At 41.3% G+C, this 24574-nt stretch overlaps 1 protein-coding gene across 4 annotated transcripts in view; it reads left to right on the top strand.

The window, feature by feature from the left end:
• JAK2 (Janus kinase 2) overlaps positions 1 to 24574 on the top strand; it is a 338377-nt gene that overhangs the window by 276159 nt on the left and 37644 nt on the right. For all 4 annotated transcript variants that reach the window (XM_073635018.1, XM_073635011.1, XM_073635003.1 and 1 more), the window contains 8 exons: positions 2732 to 2866; positions 3627 to 3714; positions 5249 to 5370; positions 9776 to 9914; positions 14250 to 14401; positions 18152 to 18302; positions 18442 to 18578; positions 19016 to 19205. In XM_073635018.1, the coding sequence (XP_073491119.1) occupies positions 2732 to 2866; positions 3627 to 3714; positions 5249 to 5370; positions 9776 to 9914; positions 14250 to 14401; positions 18152 to 18302; positions 18442 to 18578; positions 19016 to 19205 (1114 nt within the window). The remainder of the gene's footprint in view (positions 1 to 2731; positions 2867 to 3626; positions 3715 to 5248; positions 5371 to 9775; positions 9915 to 14249; positions 14402 to 18151; positions 18303 to 18441; positions 18579 to 19015; positions 19206 to 24574) is intronic.

Raw genomic sequence — 24574 nt, forward strand, 5'->3', positions numbered from 1 at the left:
ACACGACACTTGTCCTACTTTGGATCCGACTTTGCCCCGCGAGTTGAAGCCGACATACGTCCGACTTTCAATGAACAGGGATCCGACTTGGATCCTTGCCAATACCAGGCACTGTGTTTGGTATGAATCTTTAGGGGGAACTCCACACCAAATTTTAAATAAAAAAACCAGCATGGGTTCCCCCTCCAAGGGCATACCAGGTCTTTCGGTCTGGTAAGGATTTTAAGGGGAACCCCCTACGCTGAAAAAACGGTGTGGGGGTCCCCACAAAATCCATACCAGACCCTTACTCGAGCACGCATCCCAGCTGGTCAGGACAGGGGGTGGGGACGAGCTAGCGTGTCCCCCCTCCTGAACCGTACCAGGCGGCATGCCCTCAACATGGGGGGTGGGTGCTTTGGGGCAGGGGGGCGCACTGTGGCCCCCCCACCCCAAAGCACCTTGTCCCCATGTTGATGAGGACAACGGCCTCCTCCCAACAACCCTGGCTGTTGGTTGTTGGGGGTCTGCGAGTGGGGGGCTTATCGGAATCTGGGAGCCCCCTTTAATAAGGGGGCCCCCAGATCCCGGCCCCCCACCCTATGTGAATGAGTATGGGGTACATCGTACCCCTACCCATTCACCTAGGGGAAAATAGTGTCAATAAAAAAAAACACACTAGACCAGTTTTTAAAGTAATTTATTAGGCAGCTCCGGGGGTCTCTTCTGACTTGGGGGGTCTCTTCCGACTTCTCCCGGTCTCCGGTTCTTCTCCCGCTCTCCGGTGTCTTCTGCCGTGCTCCTCCGCTATCTTCTGCTCTTTTGCCCGCTCTTTTGCTAGCGTTGGCCCGGTCTTCTCCGTCATCTTCTTCCCTCCCGTCTTCATGCGATGTTGACATGACGCTCTCTCCCGATGTAATGCCGTGTGCGCGGTGCGCAATGACTTATATAGGCATGGGGCTTGGTCACTGGGTGATGTCATCCGGTGACCCTGCCCCTTATGACGTCACCGCCCCATAATGCCCCGGGCAGTGACGTCATAAGGGGCAGGATCACTGGAGCGGATACGGGTCTGGTATGGATTTTGGGGGGTCCCCCATGCCGTTTTTTCGACGTAGGGGGTTCCCCTTAAAATCCATACCAGACCCAAGGGCCTGGTGTGCTCTTGGAGGGGGAACCCATGCCGGTTTTTTATTTAAAATTTGGCATGGAGTTCCCCCTCAAGATCATGAGAGCACAAGTCACATGCCAAAGTCGGATCATGCAAGATGGCAATCCGACTTTGATCTGACTTCAGTGATAGTCAATGGGCTGAAGTAGGATCAAAGTCGGACCAAAGTAGTACAGGGAGCATTTTCAAAGTCGGACCGACTTGTGTCGGACCAGTTAAGACGGCTCCCATAGGGAAACATTGATTTTCACACGTCATGTGACATGAGCTCCCAATGTCTGAGCGTTTGTCGTACCAGTGTGAACCGGCCTAATGCATAGAATCACTTTAAGGAAAGTTTATTAGGATTAATAATATTACAAACTTTTGTATATTAAAGAAAGAGGTCTTTCTGCATGAACATCTATAAATTATGATGTATTGTCTCCTCTCCCTGTATAGAAAGCCAAGTCATTCGCATTTCAACAGATGTTCTTGCAATTTAGTTAACCGCTTGCCGACCGCCTCACGCAGATATACTGCAGCAGAAGGGCTCGTACAGGCAGAATCACGTACCTGTACATTCCCCTTTAAGAGGCATGCCCGCTGCAAGCTCCGTGAGTCGGGTCGCGGGTCCCGCGGACTCGATCGCCGCTGGGATACCCGCGATCGCCTCACGGGGAGAAAGAACGGGAGATGCTAATGTAAACAAGCATCTCCCCATTCTGCCTAGTGACAGTGTCACTGATCTCTGCTCCCTGTCATCGGAGCAGAGATCAGTGACGTGTCACACACAGCCATGCCCCCCACAGTAAGAAACACGCCCCTAGGACACACTTAACCCCTACACTGCCACCTAGTGGTTAACTCCTTCACTGCCAGTGTCATTTACACAGGAATCAGTGCATTTGCATAGCACTGATTGCTGTACAAATGACAATGGACCCAAAAATGTGTCAAAAATGTCCGATGTGTCCGCCATAATGTCGCAGTGATGATAAAAATCGCTGCCATTAAAAAAAAAAAAAAGTTTTTAATAAAAATGCCATAAAACTATCCCCTAATTTGTAAACGCTATAATTTTTGCACAAACCGATCAACAATCGCTTATTGCAGTTTTTTTTTTTTTTTTTTTTTTTACCAAAAATATGTAGAAGAATACATATTGGCCTAAACTGAGGAAATACATTTTTTTTTATATTTTTTGGGGGGATATTTATTATAGCAAAAAGTAAAAAATAATGCGTTTTTTTCAAAATTGTCGCTCTTCTTTTGTTTATAGCGCAAAAAATAAGAACTGCAGGGGTGATCAATTTTGTTTGGGAGCCACGTCGCACGACCGCGCAATTGTCAGTTAAAGCGATGCAGTGCCGAATCGTAAAAAGTGCTCTGGTCAAGAAGGGGGTAAATTCTTCCGGGGCTGAAGTGGTTAATCGCAATGAGACATGATAATATCTGCCCTAAGCATTTACTATACACTAGATTCTGTAATGTATTTTTTTGAGAAAAAAAATAAGGTTTCTAAAAATAATTAGTTTGTGTTTGCATAACATTATAAATGTCGGAATTTATGTTAATCACTTTGCTACAATGTATTTTCAGCTTGAAAATCTTGGTCAGGGTACCTTTACTAAGATATTCCGAGGCAAACGTGAAGAGACAGGAGACTACAATCAGGTTCATGAAACAGAAGTTCTTCTGAAGGTTTTGGATAAGCCGCATAGAAATTATTCTGAGGTTTGCTTCCATCCTAGTTTAACTACGGTTGCAGGGTAGCTGAAAAAGAAGTTTGCTTGTAGTTGTCTGTGTATAGGAAATTGAACAGTTTGCATATTTTAACATTAATAGATTAGTAAAAATTCAAAAGTATTTTTGCTACTTTACCTAGTGACCCATGGCTTACATTTGCAATGGCCTGCTGCTAGCACATTTACTAAGTAGACATTATGGTTATCTCTATAGGCTAGAGCATTCAGAATTTTTAATTGTGCAGACATGTGAACAGGCCAGCTGAAAATAAAATGTCATGTTTTGCTGAGGTGTGTAAAAGGTGTGTCATCTGTGAATTAGTGTGGATGTGACTTTAAGGGCTCGTTTACACAGCATGGCAACCTTTGTTTTTCCACACTGGATACAGCCAGCCTCCTCTAGGACCCATTAAAAAAAAAGAAAAAAATGTTATGCCTTATCTGCATTTAGCATTATGTGCTATGAGCAGTCAAAGCAGTAGGAGATACCCGTTAGAATGGCAGTGTCAATTTTAATTGTATTTTGGGTGAATAATCTAATATTTGCTAGTACCTTTAAGCTGATAATTGTTGGCATCTGTTTTATTTTTAACATGCTTTAGAACATAAACACGTTCACACCTTTCTTCTTTGCAAAATAGCAATTTCAGATTGTGAATTGGTGTACGATTGGAGTCTGGGGGTAGGAGATGGGGAGCGTGCTTATCTTACATTCTTTTAATTGCTTTTGTCTTGTTTTTTGTTTTCAGTCTTTCTTTGAAGCAGCAAGCATGATGAGCCAGCTTTCCTACAGGCATTTGATCCTGAATTACGGAGTCTGCGTGTGCGGAGATGAGAGTAAGTAATAGTATTTTTCTCCAGTGTATATTTATACTAAAGGTAACTAAAGTGTACTGCATTGTGGACACACTCTTGGGAATTAACAAAGGTTCCTGTGCCATTATTTTTGCACAGGGAACTGAAACAAGTGGTGTGTGTTACTGAAACGGGTCTATCTGCATTACCTAAGGTAGTTTCTATTTCAGAGTGAGTCTACACCTAATTAACAAATAAATTGCACCAGTTTTCAGTATAGAAAACTACTGCAGATTCCACCATATCGGACCTGGCGTACCGTATGTGAACTGTCTGCAGGCAGATCACCTGCCTCTCGGCTCCTACAATGATTTCATTGCACGTGTACAGCCCACATATTGACAGGGAAATCTCCTTTTCTTAGCAAAATGCTGGCATGTTAACCCCAGCAACAGTGTTAACAGCTTTCATTTTCTCTCTCAGCTTAATGGAAAGGGGGTTTATGTTGGCGGATTGAGCTCATCACAGCTGCTTAGGACTTTCTGGTTGACCCGGTTTTATCGTTTATTCCTATGCATCGCCATTTTGAAACTGGTGATCTCAGTCCTGTTTCATACTGGACTTCAGGTCCAATTGTTTACATTGCACACTATTGTATTTGCTTCTTTTATGGTGAGCAGTCCAAATCTCTCTCCTTTCACAGACTTACCTACATGTGTATTGCATCACTGTCCTTTTGCTTTTTTCCACTTGTACCATGCACCCTGCATTTCATGTTTTGAGTGCCACCATTTTGTTTCTTCCTTTCCCTCCTTTCCCTACCTTGTATATTTTCATAGTATTGCCTCTGCCTTACCATCACTTTTAGTAGGAAAACTCTATGATTAGTTCTACCTACTTTTTGTAAAGCTTTTTTTTTTTTTTAATGATTTTCATGCACTTATTTTAATTTCATGATTATGGTAGTGGGAGGGGCTGTAAGAATTTAAACTTATGTGTGGTTTTTGTTGCATTAGTCTTGAGAATGAGAGACGGTTGCCCGCAATAAACATTGTTAGAAACTGCAAATTGTGTTGATATTCCATATACCTTCTTCGTGGATTGCACCTAGTATCCCTGTAAGAGCCCATTCATACCAGATGCAGTTGGATGCATTTTTTGAGTGCATTACAATAGCATGGACAGTCCAAAATCCAAGTTTTCCTATGGGTACGGTTCACACCATTACAGTGCAGTGAAAAAAAGTACAGCATGCCACGTTTTTCCACATAGCAAATGCCCAAAAACGCATGTAAACGTGCAAATGCACAACGCAGTGTAGGTAAAAGCCTAAAGAGTGAAGTAAGAAGTGACCTCAGAGGACAAACACAAATAGAAAACTATGCATCAACTGCAGTGCTAATGAGCATTAAAAAAATGCACGGTGGATGTGCAGTTTCTGGTGTGAATGGGCCCTAAATGTGTGCTTTGGCCCACGTCTACACAACGTTCATACATTTGTTAAATAAATTTAATGTAAGCAAATATTGGTTGTCTTGTCTGTTGCAAATCTTCCAACGCTTTATTCTGATCTTAGGTATTTTAGTTCAAGAATATGCAAAGTTTGGCTCACTGGATATTTACTTAAAGAAACACACAGTTAATATTATGTGGAAATTGGAAGTTTCAAAACAGCTGGCATGGGCTATGCATTTTCTTGTGAGTATTGAGATGTTTCCTAGAAAGTCTATTTTGTGTTCTGTTTTCATTTTATTTTTAAAAATGCACTATGACTGGGATGCCATTAAATGTCATGCATGTGTAAAGACAGGTGTCACAATACTTTTGGTAATATAGTGTATGTAGTTATTTACTTTTGTTTTGGCTAGTTATCAAGGATATTATAAGTTTTTAAAATAGACTACCTAACACATATTAGGGCATGTTTAGAACAGAAAACCTGAAGGTCCTAGTGTTAGTCTTGGTGACTGCATTCGTTTTCTTCTCCTTTTTTTTTTTTTTTTTTTTTTTTCATCTGGTGATTCTGCTAGTAACACACTTCTGTCCTAGGGTAACATTCACTTACTGTACTATCTCTATGACAAAACAGCTTTGCTAAGGTGCTAGCTTTTGATCTGGACTAGAGAAAATTGAGTACTGTCCGTGATACTTTTTTTATTTGCACTAACATACAATTTTTCAGGACAAGCTTTCGGGGTATGTCCCCTTCTTCAAGGTCCAAGCAGTACTGATTCTCAAATTTTTAAGCAGAATGTTAAAGAAAAAAAAAAGAGAAAAACAAACACATACAAATCAATGGTAATAAAGATAGCAGCAGAGTTAGTGAGATAAGACAGAGAGAGAGCTATAGGCCCCTTTCACACGAGGCGGACTCCGTTTCAACGGAGCCCGCCTCGGTCCGCCGGCTCAGCGGGAGATCAGTCCGTTGATCTCCGCTGAGCCGGCGGATGACAGGTCCCTCTCTGCTAAATCAACGGGGAGGGGCTTGTCAGGCGCCGCTGCCGCCTATGGAGGGATTGGATGAAAACGGACATCATGTCCATTTTCATCAGATCTCACCCGATCCGATCCGCCAGCGACGGATCTGGACGTAGGGCCATCCGTCTGCTTTTAGCGGACCGAACGGGGTCGGATGTCAGCGGACATGTCTCAGTTGACATCTGTCGCTCCATAGGCTAACATGGAGCGCCCGTTCAGGTCCGCAGTCAAAACTGACAGGCGGACCTGAACGGTCCGATCGTGTGAAGGGGGATACTAGTCACAGGGGGGGTCGTAAAACTATAGCATAATGAGTAAAGAAACCAATATCTAAATTCAGGCCATTATTTTTTGTGTCAAAAAGAAGTATCATTCTTAGTTCAAACGTTTTCCTTTCCTGGATAGTTCTGAAATTCCCTTTTAAGAACGAAAACATTGAGGTCTTCTATAGTGTGGTCCGGTTGTGAGAAGTGATGTCCCACAGGTGTGCATAAACTGTCTTCTTTATGTTCCTTGATGGTATGTCTGTGCAAATTCATCCTCGCTTGCAACTTCTGTCCTGTTTCACCAACATAAGATTCTTTGCTACACCTTTTGCATTGGATGAGGTACACAACATTACTCGAGGTACAGTTGTAAGATCCCATTGAAGGTCCCATTTTTGTGTGTGTGACACAAATGGGATCTGGACTACAAATTCCCATAACAGGAGGGGGTAGTTCACGGGGGTAACATAGGCAGGAGTGGATAAGACTCCTTGGGATTTTAGTGCAGCAGAGGCACTGGAATTCGGGTAGGATCAACGGGCATTTTATTTGTGCTTATTGAACAGATAAAACAAACCTTCTAATGGTATATTGAACAGGTGAAAACCAAATAAGCCCCCATTTACACCTGTGCAAATTGTCATGCGATTTGACATTTCCATATCACTTGAAAATTTGCACCCCATTGCCGGCAATGGAACCGCTCATATTGCTGCGACTCATGTTGCAGCGCTTATGAAGAAGCTTCCTGCAATACTTTTTACCCATTTCATTGCAGCTTGCATAGATTTCTGTTGTATGAGTTGTAAGTCGCACTGAAATTAGCAGTGCAAATTGCACTGATGTGTGGCTTTGAAATCGTTCTGAAGTAGCACGATTTCAAAGCCACACTGGTGAAGAGAAGTCCATTGTTAATTTTTGCATACACTTTAAAAAATACTTGTATAAAAATAAATTCCAACTGTCCCCCCTCATTCTACTTCATCAGTCCCTTTTCCATTAGACATACTATAGAAGCAGTCTACTTGCAAGCCCTGCAGCTTTTCTTTAGATCCTTAGGGCTCATGCCCTCGCATGCTGATGTCCTCCGGAATGCACAGTATGTATGCTTGAGCCATACATTCATGAACATGCTTAATACAACCCCTAACGCTTAACCACATACAGATGCATTTCTAGTTGCTGTGCTTAGCAGCTGCGGTTCCCAAAACGTTTTTACGGTGGCTCAGGACACCGTACAGCCCCCTTACAGCCGAGTGCATGACCCTGAAGGTGAAACTGCCATGTATGCACAGTATGTCTGTCTGCCAGCTCATTGAAGTGCACTGGAGCCATCTGAGCTGGGGTAGGCCATGGCAGGTTGGAGGAGGTCATCGGCTCATTTTAAGGTAAGTTAAAGGGGCTGTGTATAGAGTGTGAAGGGGATAATGGCAGTAGTTGGATGTTGTGTTTTTTATATATATATAAATATATACTATTCACATATAACATATGTAAATTGCTTTACCTGCCTTCCTTCCCTTATAAAAAATCTGTTTGCATGCAATATATCAAATCAATAGGATACTAGTGTGACTAAACTTCTCCACTCCTTGTATTATGTGTGCTAGGGCATCTGGTATTCCACTTGATTGAGGGCAAGGTTTTACAGGTTAAATGTTGCTGTGCTTAAAGATATATGTACTTTTTATCAAAAATGAACCAGCATTTTATCAGACATTGAGCAGACTATTTAAAAACTGGATCAAAACACTATCAGCAGTGTGTTTATAGACAGAAAAGCCCTACCCTGCCAACTGGTATTTCAAGGTGGCCAGGTGACCTCACTTGACTTTGAATCGTTCTCTGGTTTTTTTTTAAATAAATATCTACATATCCCTAATAGTGCTTGCTGTCCAAATAATTAATAAAACAAAATGCAAATTCTTGATAATCACTTTTGCTTAGGGACCATTGTTTGTGGTTTATACAAAGAAGTTTCCTTTTTTTTTTTTTTTTTTTCATTTTGCCAATGCATAGCAACAACAATTTGAGTTCCTATAAAAAAAAGTTATGGCCATATGTTTTGCTGAATATTTTGAGTCTAGGCAACAAATTCTGAATTGTCATTGTATAACGAAGTACCCTAAAGCAGTGCAAACCACCAGTGACTAATAAAACTTAAAATGTCAGTTTTGCGTCGGTTCACCTTATAATGAACAAACTGCACATTGGGGTGGCTGGTATAACACTTTAAGTGGACTTGTTTAAGTCCCATTTCTTCCTGGAGTATTCATTTTTATTAATAATCACATTTGTGGCTAATTTGTATACATAATCAAGAAGGCAACTCCGAGTCCTCCCTGGTTTGCCTGTTCGTTCGCACTAAAGCGCCGCTTTTCAGCCTCTAGCGGGGCGCTTTTGACTCCAAAAAAAGGGGTTAAAAACTCAAGTTTTGCAGCCCTTTCAAAGCGCTTGTAAGGCCTTTGAAAGCGCTGCCCATTCATTCCAATAGGCAGGGTGTTTTGGGAGCGCTAAATACAGCACTCCCAACCCGCACCAAAGATGGGGCGGGACGTCCCGCAAGCGCACCGCCCCAGTGTGAAAAGGCACACTGGAATGAATGGGAGGAGGTATTCAGGCGCTTTGCAAAGGCTGTTTCTAGCGCTAAAGCGCCTGAAAACCACCCCAGTGTGAAAGGGGTCTTGGAGATCCCTGCATCCACACAAGCGATGTTGATGCAGGAATTTTTCCCCACCCCTTCCCCCTGCCAGGACATTCTGACAGTGGGGATTCTCCACTGTCAGAATTCCCTGATCAGCACTGCTGGCTGCAAAGCCGCTAATTAAAGGTTTTGCAGTGGGTCAATTTGATAGAAATCGATCTAACAATCGGCTTCTGTCGAACGGGGGGGCTAAACGCAGATCAAAATTCGGCTGGCCCCTGCTGAACCAACCAAATTTCGATCTGTGTGTACCCAACTCTTAGGCAAAATGGGGGAGGGGGGTTGCTGCAATGTGTTTAGACCAGTGTTTCTCAACTCTGGTCCTCAAGGTGCCCCAACAGGTCATGTTTTCAGGCTTACCATTATTTTGCACAGGTGATTTGATCAGTTTCACTGCCTTAGTAATTACCACAGCCGTTTCATCTGAGGGAAATCCTGAAAACATGATCTGTTGGGGCACCTTAAGGACTGGAGTTGAGAAACACTGGTTTAGACAACCATAAACTGACCTCTCAAAACCTGTTGTGATTTAAAGATCTTGGCACGTTCAGTTTAACTGACTTTTCTTTCTTCGTTAGAACTGTGAAAACCATGCATTGGCAGTTTTTTAAATATATTTTTGACTGTTTTTATTTAATTCTTCTTTTTTACTTAGGAGGAAAGAAATCTAGTACATGGCAATGTTTGTTTAAAGAACATTCTGCTAATCAGAGAAGAAGATCGTAAGACAGGAAATCCTGCTTTCATCAAGCTCAGTGATCCAGGAATCAGTATCTCAGTGCTGCCAAGAGAGAGTAAGGGTGTCAGTTATGTCTCACATGACTTATTTATTGCAAAATTACTGAAACATTCAAATGTAATGGTTTACTGATATAACGCAATGAATTTAAATGTGATTAGTTGGAACTGGATATGGCATTTTGCACGGCCTTAAGTTAACCTTAAAACTAAAGGCAAAACTTTTTGGATAAGTAAAAGAGGGTTATAACTAGAGGTGCACCGAATGGAAATTTTGGTGCCAAAAATGCAGGCTGCACTTGGCTGAAAACCAAAAATGACAGTTTTTTAAAAAAAAAAAGATATTTTTAGGTATAATTGTATTATATTTAACTTTTTAATTAATATCATTTAAATGAATATGAATTTATTGTCGACCATTATTGGCACCTTTAGCGCAAGAAAAGCTCAAGAAAAATGTATCCCTTTAAATTCTATGTGTGTATTCACACTAGTTTGTTGGGCTTTCCATTGTGGTGTTAAAAATCCAGCTTGGTGCATTTTTGGTCAGTTAAAAACAAAAAGCACAAAAAAACACGACTCCCAGTTCAAATGTATTGAAAACGCAGCAAGAACGCATTATTAACGCACCCGCAATTTCAGTGCATCTCTAGTTACAACCTCTGACAGACTTTTTTTTTTTACCATCTGTGTTCAATTTGGGAGATTTCCCTTCACTTTCTGCCCTTTAGGTAAGACAGGAAGTGAGCGGAAACTCCTCCAAAGTAAAGGAATCCCTGGTTGTCACCAAAGTCACCAGAACTATTGTCCTCATTAAAAGATTTCTCCTTTATTTCTGGTGACAACTCAAAATGTTTAATTTTCTTTAACTTACTCTCTTGGTGGTGATGTTAAACAGGACAAATAAAGAAGGTGAAGTTCGCTAACCAGGACACAGACAGCAATAAAAAAATGACAGGTGTTTTAATCCCTCTCAACTCTATCCAAAATTAAAACCTTTGCCTTCAGCTATACTTTAAAGAGGAACTGCAGTCTGTTCACATAATTTGTAATAAAAACATATTTGCAATTCTGAAGCTTCCCTCCACCCACTTTGCATATTTTATATATACTGAGATTCTGTACTTGCCAAATATTCTGCAGAAATCTCCCTCCACTGAGTCTGACTGCAGCCATTTTAACTGTGGGCAGCTGAAGCTGCTGCCTGTTCACTTCCTGGATTTACACAGACACACAGAAGCACACCTCCAGCTCTGCAGCTCTCATTGGCCCTCTTATGACTCATCCCCCTCTCTTCCTGGCAAACTCTCGTGAGAGAGCTGTGCATGAGGTCATAAGCCTAGGCTTTTTACCAGACGAAACAGGAAGTGGGCTGTATAAGGTGTTTACTGGCAGAAAAAAATGTTTTACTATCCAAAGTTAAAACAACAAGGGCAGAGGATTTAATGAAAAGTTGAAAAAAATGACTGAAGGTCCGCTTTAAAGTGTTTGAAACCCTAAAAAAAAACAAAACAAAACAAAAAAACATACTTTAAAGCATGTTATACAGCACAGTGCTTGTGCTGTGTAATTTGACCCCCTGTATAGCCTGAAAAACCTGGCTGATCCTGCCTGGTTCTGCCCTCCCCCTGAGAAAATGACTGTAGAAAATACACACAATCCCCTCTGTTAGAAAGTGTCCTATGCTGCAGTGTCTGTTCTTTATAAAAAATATGCCCAATACCACCTGATTTCAGAGCGCCTCCTCGATGACTCCTCGATGCTCCCCTCCTCCCCAGCTGATGTCTTGGCTCTCTCCTCCTCCCGACTGATGCCAGCGGGGGATTGTCGGCTCCTCCCACTCTAGCTGTCAGATCGGGAGAGGGAGCAGGGAGGAGTCATGTGAGCGCCAAGCGGCGTTCTGAAATCAGGTAGCAATGGGCATATTTTTTTACAAGGAACATGCTTTCTAACAGAGAGGATTGTGTGTAGTTTAGAAAGTGGCTTGACAACTACTTTAACGTTTCATTTTAGAACTCTCTCTTCCTAAAACTCAGTCCACTTTTTTGGGAAACTGGGCAATGTAAGTTGGTTTACCAAAGTAATCATCTTGGTAAATTTACCCTCTTATAAAGACTGAATTCACCAAGGGAAAATTAAAGATGAATAGTGGCGCTGATCCCCAGGTGGTGGGGAAATGTAGAACACTCCTATACAGCCAGTGAACTGGGTATGGATGTGTACTAGATGATACACTCTAATGAATCAATTACTACTAAATGAGGAAAATAAATATTATTGCCCAAAATTAAATTATACATCTGAGCTAATGGACTGCAAACAGAATTAATGTATATATACAAATCACCCTGTGAGAGTGGTACCAGATATATATATCCAAAAAAAACTCTATGAATACTGAAAAGAAAAATGCAGCAACCAAAAAATGTGTACTGAATAGTCCCAATAAATCGTGGAACAAAAAATATAGAAAGTCCAAAAGAAAAGTCCAACAGAAGTGAAGGTGACTCCAAAAACTGCTCAGCTGCGTCTCAAACCATCCACCACACCTCTGTGACGTGATTCCACTCCCTTCTGAAATTCAAACTCACCAGCTATTAAGGCCTCTCACTCTTGTGTTTGGCCTGACAGAGCCTCTAACCCACTATCATGGGGGTCAGCATGCGAGCATACACATCCACTGCTCCATAGATCAAACGATTTCCTCTAGCAGCGGCCCCCAATGGGCCAAATCGAGCTTGAATCAGCATTGGATGCAGATATTCTCAGTCGATCGACCTCCGGTATTCTCCACACTGGGACACCCGATATCCGGCAAGAAATCTACGATCGGATTTCACAGCGGTTCCCCGCAATCGCGTGACCGTCCGACTCTCTCTGGCTGACATCAGTGGCAGTGGTGTATTTAGGTTTTGTGCTGCCCTAGGCCTAGGCCACATCCATGCCCAGTTCACTGGCTGTATAGGAGTGTTCTACATTTCCCCACCACCTGGGGATCAGCGCCACTATTCATCTTTAATTTTCCCTTGGTGAATTCAGTCTTTATATACTTTTTTATAAAGTGGCAGTTCCGGTAGGGTTCTGACATTTGAATTATAGCGCAGAGGTGGAAATACAGGTCTGGGGCAACGTTTTTTGAACCTGTATACCTTCAGTTTTCACAAATTTACCCTCTTAGCAAATGTTGTGCCAAGGGCCCATGCTGCTGTTGCCCTAAAGTGCACCTGTACCCAAACTATAGACCATAAAATATTTACATATTCTTTACCCTCCTTACAGCCTGGTGTAAAAAGATGTTTTTTGTGGACCTTTTTAATTGTTCAATTTTAAATTTTGAGTTGAAAATATGTTTATTATAAGTTTAACACAAACCGGGGCTTGTCAAGGGACAAGCCGTAAAAATTAACAGCATGAATAAACACATGAAAGAGTCTCTGATGATCTCTGGAGACATTTTGGACAATAACTTAGACATCAGTGCCGTTTTAAAGACTCCACAGGGAAAAACCAATCCTCAAGGCATAAACATGCTGGTGTCAACATAGTGGTGTCGGAAAAGAAGAAAAAGAAAACAAGAAGGAAAGCAAAAAGGGGGGGGGGGGGGAGAAGGGGTATGGGGCTCTGGGTGACGTGAGAAAAACGAAGTAGAAAAAAGGTCCGATTAAGGACTTCATGATCTAGCGAGAGAGGGGCCTATATATTTTATATATAAAATTCAGCTAGTCAGTTCAAGCATTAAACCCTGTTTGACAGCTCAGTCCAAGATTTCAGTTAGACAAATCTTACTTCAAGACAGGGTCCTTCTATTGTACTATTCCTTTGGCTAGGCCATAGTGCTCTGGGAATTCTCTGCTTATTCCCTTTCTTAGCAAAGCATTTTCCTGTCAATATACTGTATACTTTATAGGTGACGGAAGCAATGTTACCAGTCATGAGGGGTAAAGAAATTAGATGTCATTTCTGATTTCTTCTACAAATGAAGGTTTCTGGGCTGTTTTTTTGGCTTCCATACTTTAAAGTATGCTTTTCAAGCTTGTCAATAGTTTTCAAGTCTCCTTGCCTTCACTGGCTGCATGTTTCAGATCCGCGACTTGGAAAGTATTGATGCCAGATAGGATGATGCATTAAAGCCAAGCAACCATCGCTTTCAAAGCAAGTCAGCTGTGGAAGACTATTGAAATATTCTGATTGCACTTTTTATTTTAATTTAATTTCACTAAAATTACTTGGGGATTTGTACTTTTTTACTTTTTTGTGTAAAGTTATGATTTCTATATTTTAGTTGACTTTGTATATTATTTGACACGTTCATGTCAACCTGCCTTTTTCAGGTTTAAATGAATGATGATGCTGCATGCTTAGCCTTCTCTTTTTTTTTTTTTTCCATTAAGTTCTTTTGGAACGTATTCCATGGGTTGCTCCTGAGTGCATTGACAATCCAAAAAATCTCAGCCCCATGGTAGACAAATGGAGTTTTGGCACCACCTTATGGGAAATTTGCAGTGGTGGTGATAAACCCCTGAATGCACTGGATTCTCAAAGGGTAAGTGAATCATACCACAAATCACCTAACAATCCCCTTAAATGAGAATGTCCAGAGAAAGGTAATCAGTAAACCTCAGGTTATTTCCACACACTTTTTTGTTGTAATCCTCTTTAGTAAATATAGCTCTCTTTGCACCTTTGGCTTCATGTGCTAGCATCTAGTCAGGAGCACTGATTTTGGGTGTTTTAAACATAACAGAGCACAATGGCTAGAACAGTAGGCCACGCCCAAGTCCCGAACTGAGCTGAAATCCGCTGGTAAAGTCCATAATGTCTGCATTTATTAGCTGATGTTAACAAGCATTCCCCTATTAGGGCCAGTGTAATTTCACAGGTCCAAGAGCATTTATTGCCCCCCACCCCCACCCCCCACAATATTGGCAGAAGTTGAAATAGAGGAGGAATCCTTGTTTACACCAGCTGGGTCTGTACATTTCAGAGGATAAGAAGTAAAGGCTTAGATGGGCTCCAGGAAGTAGAAATACAGGTATTGTCCAACAAAATGTAAAAAAAAAAAAAAAAAAAAAAAGATCTTCCTCTTCCTTTAAAACAGTTACATGATATTTTTGGAAGTTACATTCAGAATGATGTCAACAAATTTAGGGTCATAATATAGCTGAAAATGACTGTCTCGAACTGCAGGTAACCTTGAAAGATCTACTCTTTAGACTAATTCATCCTTACTCAGAGATAGGATCAAGTATCCAACTGCCAGCCAATTAATATGCTGGTTAATAAAGAGGTCTGTCATTTGACATGGATACCTTGACTAGCTGGTTTAACTGGTAATCATAGTGATCGTTTGTGTTTTTTATATGGAAATTTCAGTCAGATAAAATAAATTAACGTTGGCACAGAATTCATGGGAGCTAAAGTTTCAGTAGTGTTCTGAGATTGGATAACTATTTAGACAACTAATTTACTAAGCCTCAACTAAAGCCATTACTGATACTAATACTCTGTCAATTCATTGTGAGACATCAATTGAAGCTCCAGCCAAAAAGTTTTTTCTTTTTTTTTTTTTTTTTTTTTTTTTTGTTTGGATAGCGCAAAAATAGATTATCAGGATTAAATTGTGTGTATTCAGGTGAGGGAGATTTTCCCCACACTTCTTGTCCATAAGACCACATGGGAAGTGGAGAGAATCTCCCTAAATGACACAAACAACAAATCTGCAAAAACTGTAAAAACTTAAATTACTTTTTTAACCTGCAACCAGTTTTAAAAAAAAGAAACTAACGAATGTAAAGTAGAACTATAGGCAAAACTTTGGGGTTTTTTTTGCTTTGTTTTTTTAATTTGTATAGAGTAAGAAAGGGTTATAACCACTGTCTTTTTTTTTTTTTTTCTTGCCATCTATGTCTTTTGTGGAGATTTCCCTTCTCTTTCTGTCCTGTAGCCAAAACATAAAGTGAGAGGAAATCCCTCAAAAAAGAGGGAAATCCCAGGGTCACCAGAACTAGTGTCCCCTTTGGAAGATTTCCTCCCCTCTATTACTGTTCTAGGGGCAAACCACTTTTTACTTTTAACACTCGGTGATAATGGTAAATAGAACAAATAGGATGAATCTTCATATTGGGTGCACAGACAGCAGCAAAACATACAACAGATATAATCATTATGCGCTCTATCCAAAACTTAGGAAAAAAGTTTAGCCTTTAGTTATACTTGCACTGCTCCGACATATATACATAAATAATAGTGTGCTTCTGGTTACTATGCAAGAAATGAAATAGTGAAAATGTATCAATGTACAATCGGTGAGTTGAATAGTCCATAAAGTTCAATATGGAAATAAGTCCATGTGCCAATAGAAATGAAAGCATATAGTGGAATGAAGGTGTATCTAATTCTTCTCAAGATAATAATATATCCCACTGGGTGGCAAACCATGTAAATTGTTAAGGAAGTTTGCTGGATTTCCTTAACCACTTAAGGACCAGCCTCGTTTTGGATTTTAGGTGTTTACATGTTAAAAAGATTTTTTGCTAGAAAATTACTTAGAACCCCCAAACATTATATATTTTTTTTCTAACATCCTAGAGAATAAAATGGCAGTCAATGCAATCTTTTTTTTTTTTTTTTGCACCGTATTTGCGCAGCAGTCTTATAAGTGCACTTTTTTTGGAAAAATTTCACTTTTTTGAATAAAAAAAATAAGAAAACAGTAAAGCTAGCCCAATTTTTTTTTCATATTGTGAAATATAATGTTACGTCAAGTAAATTGATACCCAACATATCACGCTTCAAAATTGCGCCCGCTCGTGGAATGGCGTCAAACTTTTACCCTCAAAAATCTCCATAGGCGACGTTTAAAAAATTCTACAGGTTGCATGTTTTGCGTTACAGAGAAGGTCTAAGGCTAGAATTATTGTTCTCGCTCTACCAGTCGCAGCGATACCTCACATGTTTGGTTTGACCACAGTTTTCATATGCGGGCGCTACTCACGTATGCGTTCGATTCTGCGCGCGAGCTCGTCGGGACGGGGGGTTTTAAATTTTTTTGTTTTTATTATTTATTTTACATTGTTTATTTTTACACTGTTTAAAAAAAAAAATTGTCACTTTTATTCCTATTACAAGGAATGTAAACATCCCTTGTAATAGAAAAAAGCATGACAGGACCTCTTAAATATGAGATCTGGGGTCAAAAAGACCTCGGATCTCATATATACACTAAAACTAAATAAAAAAAAAAAAAGTAATTTAAAAAAATGACATTGAAAAAAATGTGCCTTTAAGAGGCGTGGGCGGAAGTGACGTTTTTACGTCGCTTCCGCCCAGCAGTGTCATGGAGATGAGTGGGCGCCATCTTAGCCTCACTCGTCTCCAGGCACAGAAGGGAGACGGACGCGATCGCCTCCACCGCTACCGACGGCTCCGGTAAGCGGCGGAGGACTCCGGATCGCGGGGGGGGGCCCTCTCCCGCCACCGATAAAAGTGATCTTGCAGCGAATCTGCCGCAGAGACCACTTATATCTGAAAGCCGACCGCCGCACGAAAACGGGGATACCGGGGTTATGGCAGCTAGCTGCTGCCATAACATCGATATCCGCCGCCAAAGTTTGGACGTACATCGGTGTGCGGCGGTCGGCAAGTGGTTAACAAGTTGTTTGCCACCCGGTGGGATATATCATTATCTTGGGAGGAATTAGATGCACCTTCATTCCCACTATATGCTTTCATTGCTATTGTCACATGGACTTATTTCCATACTGGGCTGATAAGTGTTTGAGATTTTAGTGCAGCATTGTCAGCTCACTACAGGAAGTTAGAAACGCACTGGATTTATGGCAGGAGCCACAGGTATTTTTGCACTTATCAGACAGATATAACAAAAGCATTTCTTTGATAGATTTAACTAATAACAACACTGTTTCATTGCTATAATGGACAGACCAGAAAACCACAAATAAGAAAAAATAATTGGCTCCACAACCACTTTGTTAACTGTAGTAGGTGTTTAACCCTTAAGATACTTTGCGCATTGTACACGTATGTGTGGCTAAACTGCGATACACAGAAGCTTCTGCATTTAAACTACTACAGTGGCATACAGCCATTTACTTATATGGTAGGCCGGGCACGAAAGCGCCAAGAATATATTACTAGGCATAAAAATGTCTGCAAACGTACATGTGTATGAAGCCTTATAGTGCATGAGAATGTGTGGGGAAATTTAGATTGTAAAGACTTTTCTCATACTCTGTTTAATTTGATATTTTGGTAATTTTCTTTTTTCTAATAGAAGCAGCAGTTTTATGAAGATAGACACCAACTTCCAACACCAAAATGGACTGAGCTTGCTAATTTAATAAACAGCTGCATGGACTATGAGCCAGATTTTCGGCCTTCGTTTCGAGCAGTTATAAGGGAATTAAACAGCTTGTTTACTCCAGGTATAAAGCCACTGTGTAAAAAAGAAAAATAAAGTTGTGGCGCTATTTTCCAATTTGTTTTGTAATTTCCTCCCTTTTTTTTTCTTTATATTTTTCTGCAAATCAGATTTTCAATTAGCTTTATGCCCATTTTCTACAGATTATGAACTGTTGGTAGAAACTGACTTGCTACCCAACGTGAGAACCGGAGCCTTTGGCTTTTCTGGCGGCTTTGAAGACCGTGATCCAACTCATTTTGAGGAAAGGCATCTTAAATTCCTGCAACAACTTGGCAAGGTATATGCTTGTGGGTTAACCTTAAAATCTCCAGTTTGTATATTTTTGGGTCATTTGGAGCAGAGTTTCCCAACTAAACGTAACCTATGTACACTGTGTGAGTCACTTTACCACATGCATGCCCTATCCTGTTTATATTTATTATCAATTCTCTGTAACTTTGTTTAAATGTTCTCCAAACAATCCCTTATGCTTAAAATGATGAAAAATACTAATGCATGTGTTTCTAATCTTTTTCAAATAGACTCACTATCAGAAAAAAAAGATTTTTACCTAATTATTTAGCAAAATAATAAAAAGTAGGCAGTTATATGTTCTAAATAATATAAGCAAAGCCACTGACTGCACAGTCTTCTCCATGCACACATTTTAGAAATGTTCCCCCAGTATTATCTGTAAACAGGTATAATCTTTGCAAGCTTATTTCTTCATTGCAGGGTAACTTTGGAAGCGTGGAACTGTGTAGATATGATCCTCTACAAGACAACACTGGTGAAGTTGTAGCCGTTAAGAAGCTCCAGCATAGCACCGAGGAATATATGAGGGATTTTGAAAGGGAAATTGAGATTCTGAAATCGCTGCAGCATGAGAACATTGTCAGATACAAGGGAGTGTGTTACAGTGCAGGTAAGGCCATCTAGGTAAATGTAGCATTTTCACAGTTAGGTTTGCATTCTGAAAACTGCTGTAAGTGTGGAGCCCTTGGGCCAGTTTTCTTAAACATGGTAGGAGAAGGTATTTTGCTAGGGGGTTCTGGATTTGGTATTACAATACATTGGTAGTCATTATTTTCCTCTTAATTACACCTCATGTCAGCCACAGATTGAGCATAGGCCATTGATATATTGGAGAAAAAAGAACAATGCTCACAACTGCCCTGTCAGCAAAAGGTCTTGCATTTCTTTACTTAATCAGCACACTGGGCCTCATTTACCAAATTAGTCTTTCATACAAAAGTGGCAAAGCTGGCAACATTTTTTGCCTGAATTTGGACCTGAAACCAAGTCAAAGACACACAGGACCCTTTTCCAGTGTGCTCCGCAACCGCCCCCGAGCTTTGAGAGCCTGTCAGTCTCCTGTCATGCAATTTTGATACAATTTGCATAAGTGTGAACCCAGCCTGACTATTTTTGTGAAAGTGTTTCTAATATTGTTGTCCAGGCAAATATTAATGGTGATAGAAACTAGGGTTTACTTTCCCACTGATGGTAGGTTTTATTGGATTCTGGAACAAAAAACACAACACCTGGAGCGCTGCGAGTCTAGGGGCCAAGTAAAGTGCTCTGATGAGGAGTAATCAGATAAGTGGATCAGACCCAGTGCAGCCAGCACAGCATGGAAAGAGATGCGACAGTCAAAGAAAAAAAAACAGAATGCAGCCCTCTGAAAGAATGATTAAATAAATTCTAACGTAGTACTGTATGCATAAACAGTGCTGACAGCTGATCATGTGGTAAGGGGTTGGGATCGACCCCTTACTCCAATCTGTGATCAGGCGAGTCTCATAGATTCGCTGATCAGAGCGCGTCGCAGGGACGCAAAAAAAAAATCAATTATCTATGGGCTGCTTAAAAACTTCATTATTGCCAAGGACAGTAGTACCTAACTATCTTTTAGACTATTGTGCTGTTCAACATCACTGGTGTTCTTAAAGGATAAGTTCACCTTTGGGAACATGTTACACATTCCACCCAATTTTAGCAGCTCTGTGTGTCTGAATGAACTACAAGCCCCGACATCCTTAGTGGCTTGTAGCAGTCCCTAATGATTTACCATGGCGCTGTGGTAGTTCGAGTCTTCCAGTCAGGGAGTATTGGCTTACCCATACAGGATGTACGGGCAAGCAGATACACTGACAGTATGCAGGAGTTGGTGTAATGCTTTACAGGCTCTTACTACAAAAAATAATTAATTCCCTTTTGTTTACCTGCAAAAAAAAATTGCCTTTTTATTATTTTTTTGAAAAAGTGAACTTATCCTTTAAAGACTTCTTAGCCACTGTCCTAGCTCAGTTTTGAAAGGGCACTTGGTACTGTACTCAAGTGGATATTTGTCTAAATGCCATTTTGCCACAACACTGGGACACAGTGGCTTAAGTGGGTGCTACCTGGGTTTGGTTCTGGAACCACCAGGTGTCAGTGACAGATGAGGAAAAGCTGAAACGTTCACCTCCTGGGCTTCTGTTCCTTCTACAGAATGCTCCCTACCAAGCAATGTAAATATTATGCTTCTGCATTGTGTTCAAACAGGAAGTGAAGTGGTGTTGCAAAGTCTGTTGCAGCTCTGTACAGCCTCTCCCTGCAGCAGTAGAACGCCCCTATAGTGATCTATTGCTGGTTGGTTACAGCCAGCAGTAGATCATGTTTGGAAGTGACTTGTTGCTACATATATGTATAGGTGTTGGGTGTTTGATTAGGAAACTATTGCAGAAGAAATGGTTTTGAATAGCAAATATGAGGCTGGGTTAGCCTAGAAGAAATGCAAAAAGCAGTTTGTATTATGTCGTCAGTTTCTATGTTTTATATTTATATATGCAGCTGTTAAATGGAAAATGTAACTTATGTCACCCCTTCACAAATACAAATGTGGCATAAAACCCATATTGTAATACACAGTGGGGAAAATAATTTTCTTTCTCGTACATCACGGGACACAGAGCAGTCATTACTATATGGGTTATACGCCACCTACTAGTGAATGGACACTGGTAAATCAATCATACAAGAAGTCCTCTCCTATATAACCCCTCCTACACAGGAAGTACCTCAGTTTTTTCGCCAGTGTCTGTTAGGTGGATGGTCACTGATGTGACACGTGCTCCTGGAGGTCTGGACGGTTCTATTAAGAATCATGGACTTCAATCGGATCCATTCAAAAAAACTATCAGCCAGAATGGATGGTACCCAAGCCTCATTGGAAGGAGAGAAGATTCCTCAAGGTTTTGCCTGTAATGCAGCCTTATGGCGCTGGACCCTGTGTAATGGAACCCTGTGCAGTGTTTGTTCTGACCAAGGTGCTTTCCTGCAGGGTGCTCTACAGGTCCAGGGGAGTGGACCCCAGATTAGAGGGGGACCCAGTCTCTGAAGGTCTTTTATGACATAGCTCGCCGTCATGGGTGAAGATTGGATTCATGTTATGTTCAGAGTTCTGCAGCAGGAATGGTAAATCTGCATTTTTGTTGTTTCTTTTTTTTTTTAAAGAAGAGAGAGAGATCTGACTATCCTCCCGGTGGCCACTGGGGCAGTGTGCTGTTTAATCATGCTATGTACTTCTTAGTCATGTGGGCTGCCGTTTCTCCTACAGCCACTAGAGGGCGCAGGCTCGCTCAGTATGGCCTATTTTTATAAAGGCAGGAAGTGGAAGGACGGCCATGATGCCATGTGGCAACAGGTTCAGCAGGGCCTCTGGAGACATAGCAGCATCCCATGGATACTCACAAAGTGAGTCCTTACTATGGGAGAACTGTGTGACAGCAAGTCATGATTATATGCTGCATATTTAGCTTATCCGGGGGGACTGTACAACTGTAAGTCCATACACCCCTGGATGGTTAGCAGTTCATTTAAAGTGTTGTTGACTGCTTGGTAGACAAGTGCAGCGTAGTATACCTGCTTTGCAAACTTGTTGCCTAAATGCATGTTTAAATATACACGCTTGGAAAAACATGACCATGGGTGCATTTTAAGGAGTATCTCCAAGTATAGTGTGCGTTTGGTCTGCAGAAGTTTCTTTTTTTTTTTTTTTTGCTGTTCTGAATAGAGGCTGCATTGGATGCATATTTGCTTGGTTAAATCCTGCAGGACTAGCATGGAGCCAAGTGCAGTTAAGCAGGTGCATGCTTGCAAACTAGTTAAAATGCATGATTGCTAAAACACGTATGCATAAAAATACATGTTTTTGCATAAAGATACATGGTTATAAATGTTTCCATAAAGATACATGATACATGTTGCATAAAGAGACATGTTTACATAGATACGTGTTGCGTAATATATGTTGCATAAATGCATGCTTGCTTATTGCGTAAATGCATGTTTCCATTGGTGCATATTGCATAAATGCGTGTTTACATGGACGCACACATTTGTGTTTTTTGCATAAGCACATGCTTGCATGCTTCCACGCATACTGGCACGCTTTCATTTGTACTGCATACATATGTACTTCTTTGCATTAAGCTGTATACATATGTGCTTGTTTGCCTGGGACTGCATGCATATGTGCTTATTTGCCTGGGATTACATGCATGTGTGCTTGTTTGCCTGGGGGTACATGCATGCATGTGTGTTTGTTTGCCTGGGGGTACATACATATGTGCTTATTTGCCTTGAGCTGCATACATAAATGCATGGATGGCAAGAATACTTGTAGACCTGCATGTTTGCATAACTTAGGTACCTACATAACGGCATGCCTGGGTACCTGCATACATAAGGGGTTGCATAGCAGTAAACCAACATTGTTTTAGGCCTGCATCCTTGGAGGACTGTGTATTAGGTTGGCCAATATAGTTGCTACGTTATTTACCTGTTATACCAGTTAAATGGTTCCAGAAAGGAGAGGCAGGCAGGGGAAGCAGGTGCACCGCTCTCAGGTTCAGTGATCTGGCGGTGTCCACATCCCCCGATGGACAGTGGTGTCAGGGGCTTTAGGATCTCCCACAGAGTCGTCAGTCTTTCGCCTTGCATTTGACTCTTGGAGCAGAAGGTATGGGTTCATTGTAAAAAAAAAAAAAAAAACCCTCAACCGGTAGCGGTCCCAAAACCAAATGGGGACATAAGGTCTAGCTTAGGTCTTAAGCCGCTGGACATCCTGTTTCAGATAGGCTCTGTCCATTTAGTGTTGACCTCTCTACGAGAGGTAGATTTCGGGGTCCATAGCCATCAATGACGCTTATCTTCATATGCTGTTTTTTTCAAGGCTCATCAAGGTTTTTTTGCAAATTGCAGTGTAAATTCATCTTTTTTATTTTTGTGACTCTGCTCTTCGGGCTGGACACAGCTCCGAGGGTTCACAAAGCTCCCAGCCCAGTACTGGTCTTGCTGAAAATGCAGATGTGCCAATCTCAGTTTACCTCAACAATCTTTGTTCAGGAAGCAGTCTGTTCTAGATTTTCCTTTGATACATTTCTGCAGGAGGAAGTTGTATCTAGATCAAGGCACGTTCCCTACGTACAGTCCTGCTCTAGGTCTTTGGTAGAGGATCATTCTCTCTGTCTGGAACATGAAGATCCAGGCATTGGATTGCCAGGGGGCTCTGTTCCTGGGGAATTGCAGAGCTAAAATTGGTGGTTGATGGTTCGAGATCTGGGATGGGCAAGATAACCACTGATGCCAGCTTCTCCAGTTGGTTTGAAGGTGGCTATAGTTCAGTGGACTTGGTCTCCACAGGGGAAAATACTGCCCATCAATATCTTGGATTTTTGGCCAGTATGCCTTGCTCTGGATGTTGTGACAAACCAGTTGTAGGTGTAATCCGGAAATGCCTATGCAGGCATATATAGCAACCACCAAGAGTCATGCGGCTCAGGAAGGTGAACCACATTCTGTCTGAGACCGTACAACAAGTTCTGTCTCTATCACTAGTACATACTCCAGGTATAGAATAATGGCAGGAGGAACTCTGCAGGTGGATCTACTAGGTTCCAAGTTCCACAACAAGTTGGAACAGGTTGTGTCTGGGTGACGAAAGTCCCACCTGCAATAGGGGCAGATGCACTGGTAACACCTTAGGGACCAGTTCTCCCTTATTTGATGCTTTCCCCCTGTTTTGACTTTTCCCTCATCTTTTGCGAAGAATCCGGGAGGTGGTAACACTGATAATAGTATTAGCCAAATTAGCCCAGGAGGGCTTAGTACGCTGACATAACGAGGCTTGCGGGGGTCGCTCCTTGAACACTCCCTGTCCAGCGGGACCTAATGGTCTTGAGCCCTGTATCTCCACACTGTTGAGCCCTGGAAGCTGGTTTCAGGGAACATCGATTACAGGACTTGGAA

The sequence above is a fragment of the Aquarana catesbeiana genome, linkage group LG01, assembly GCF_042186555.1.
Source record: "Aquarana catesbeiana isolate 2022-GZ linkage group LG01, ASM4218655v1, whole genome shotgun sequence".
In the NCBI taxonomy this organism is placed as follows: domain Eukaryota; kingdom Metazoa; phylum Chordata; class Amphibia; order Anura; family Ranidae; genus Aquarana; species Aquarana catesbeiana.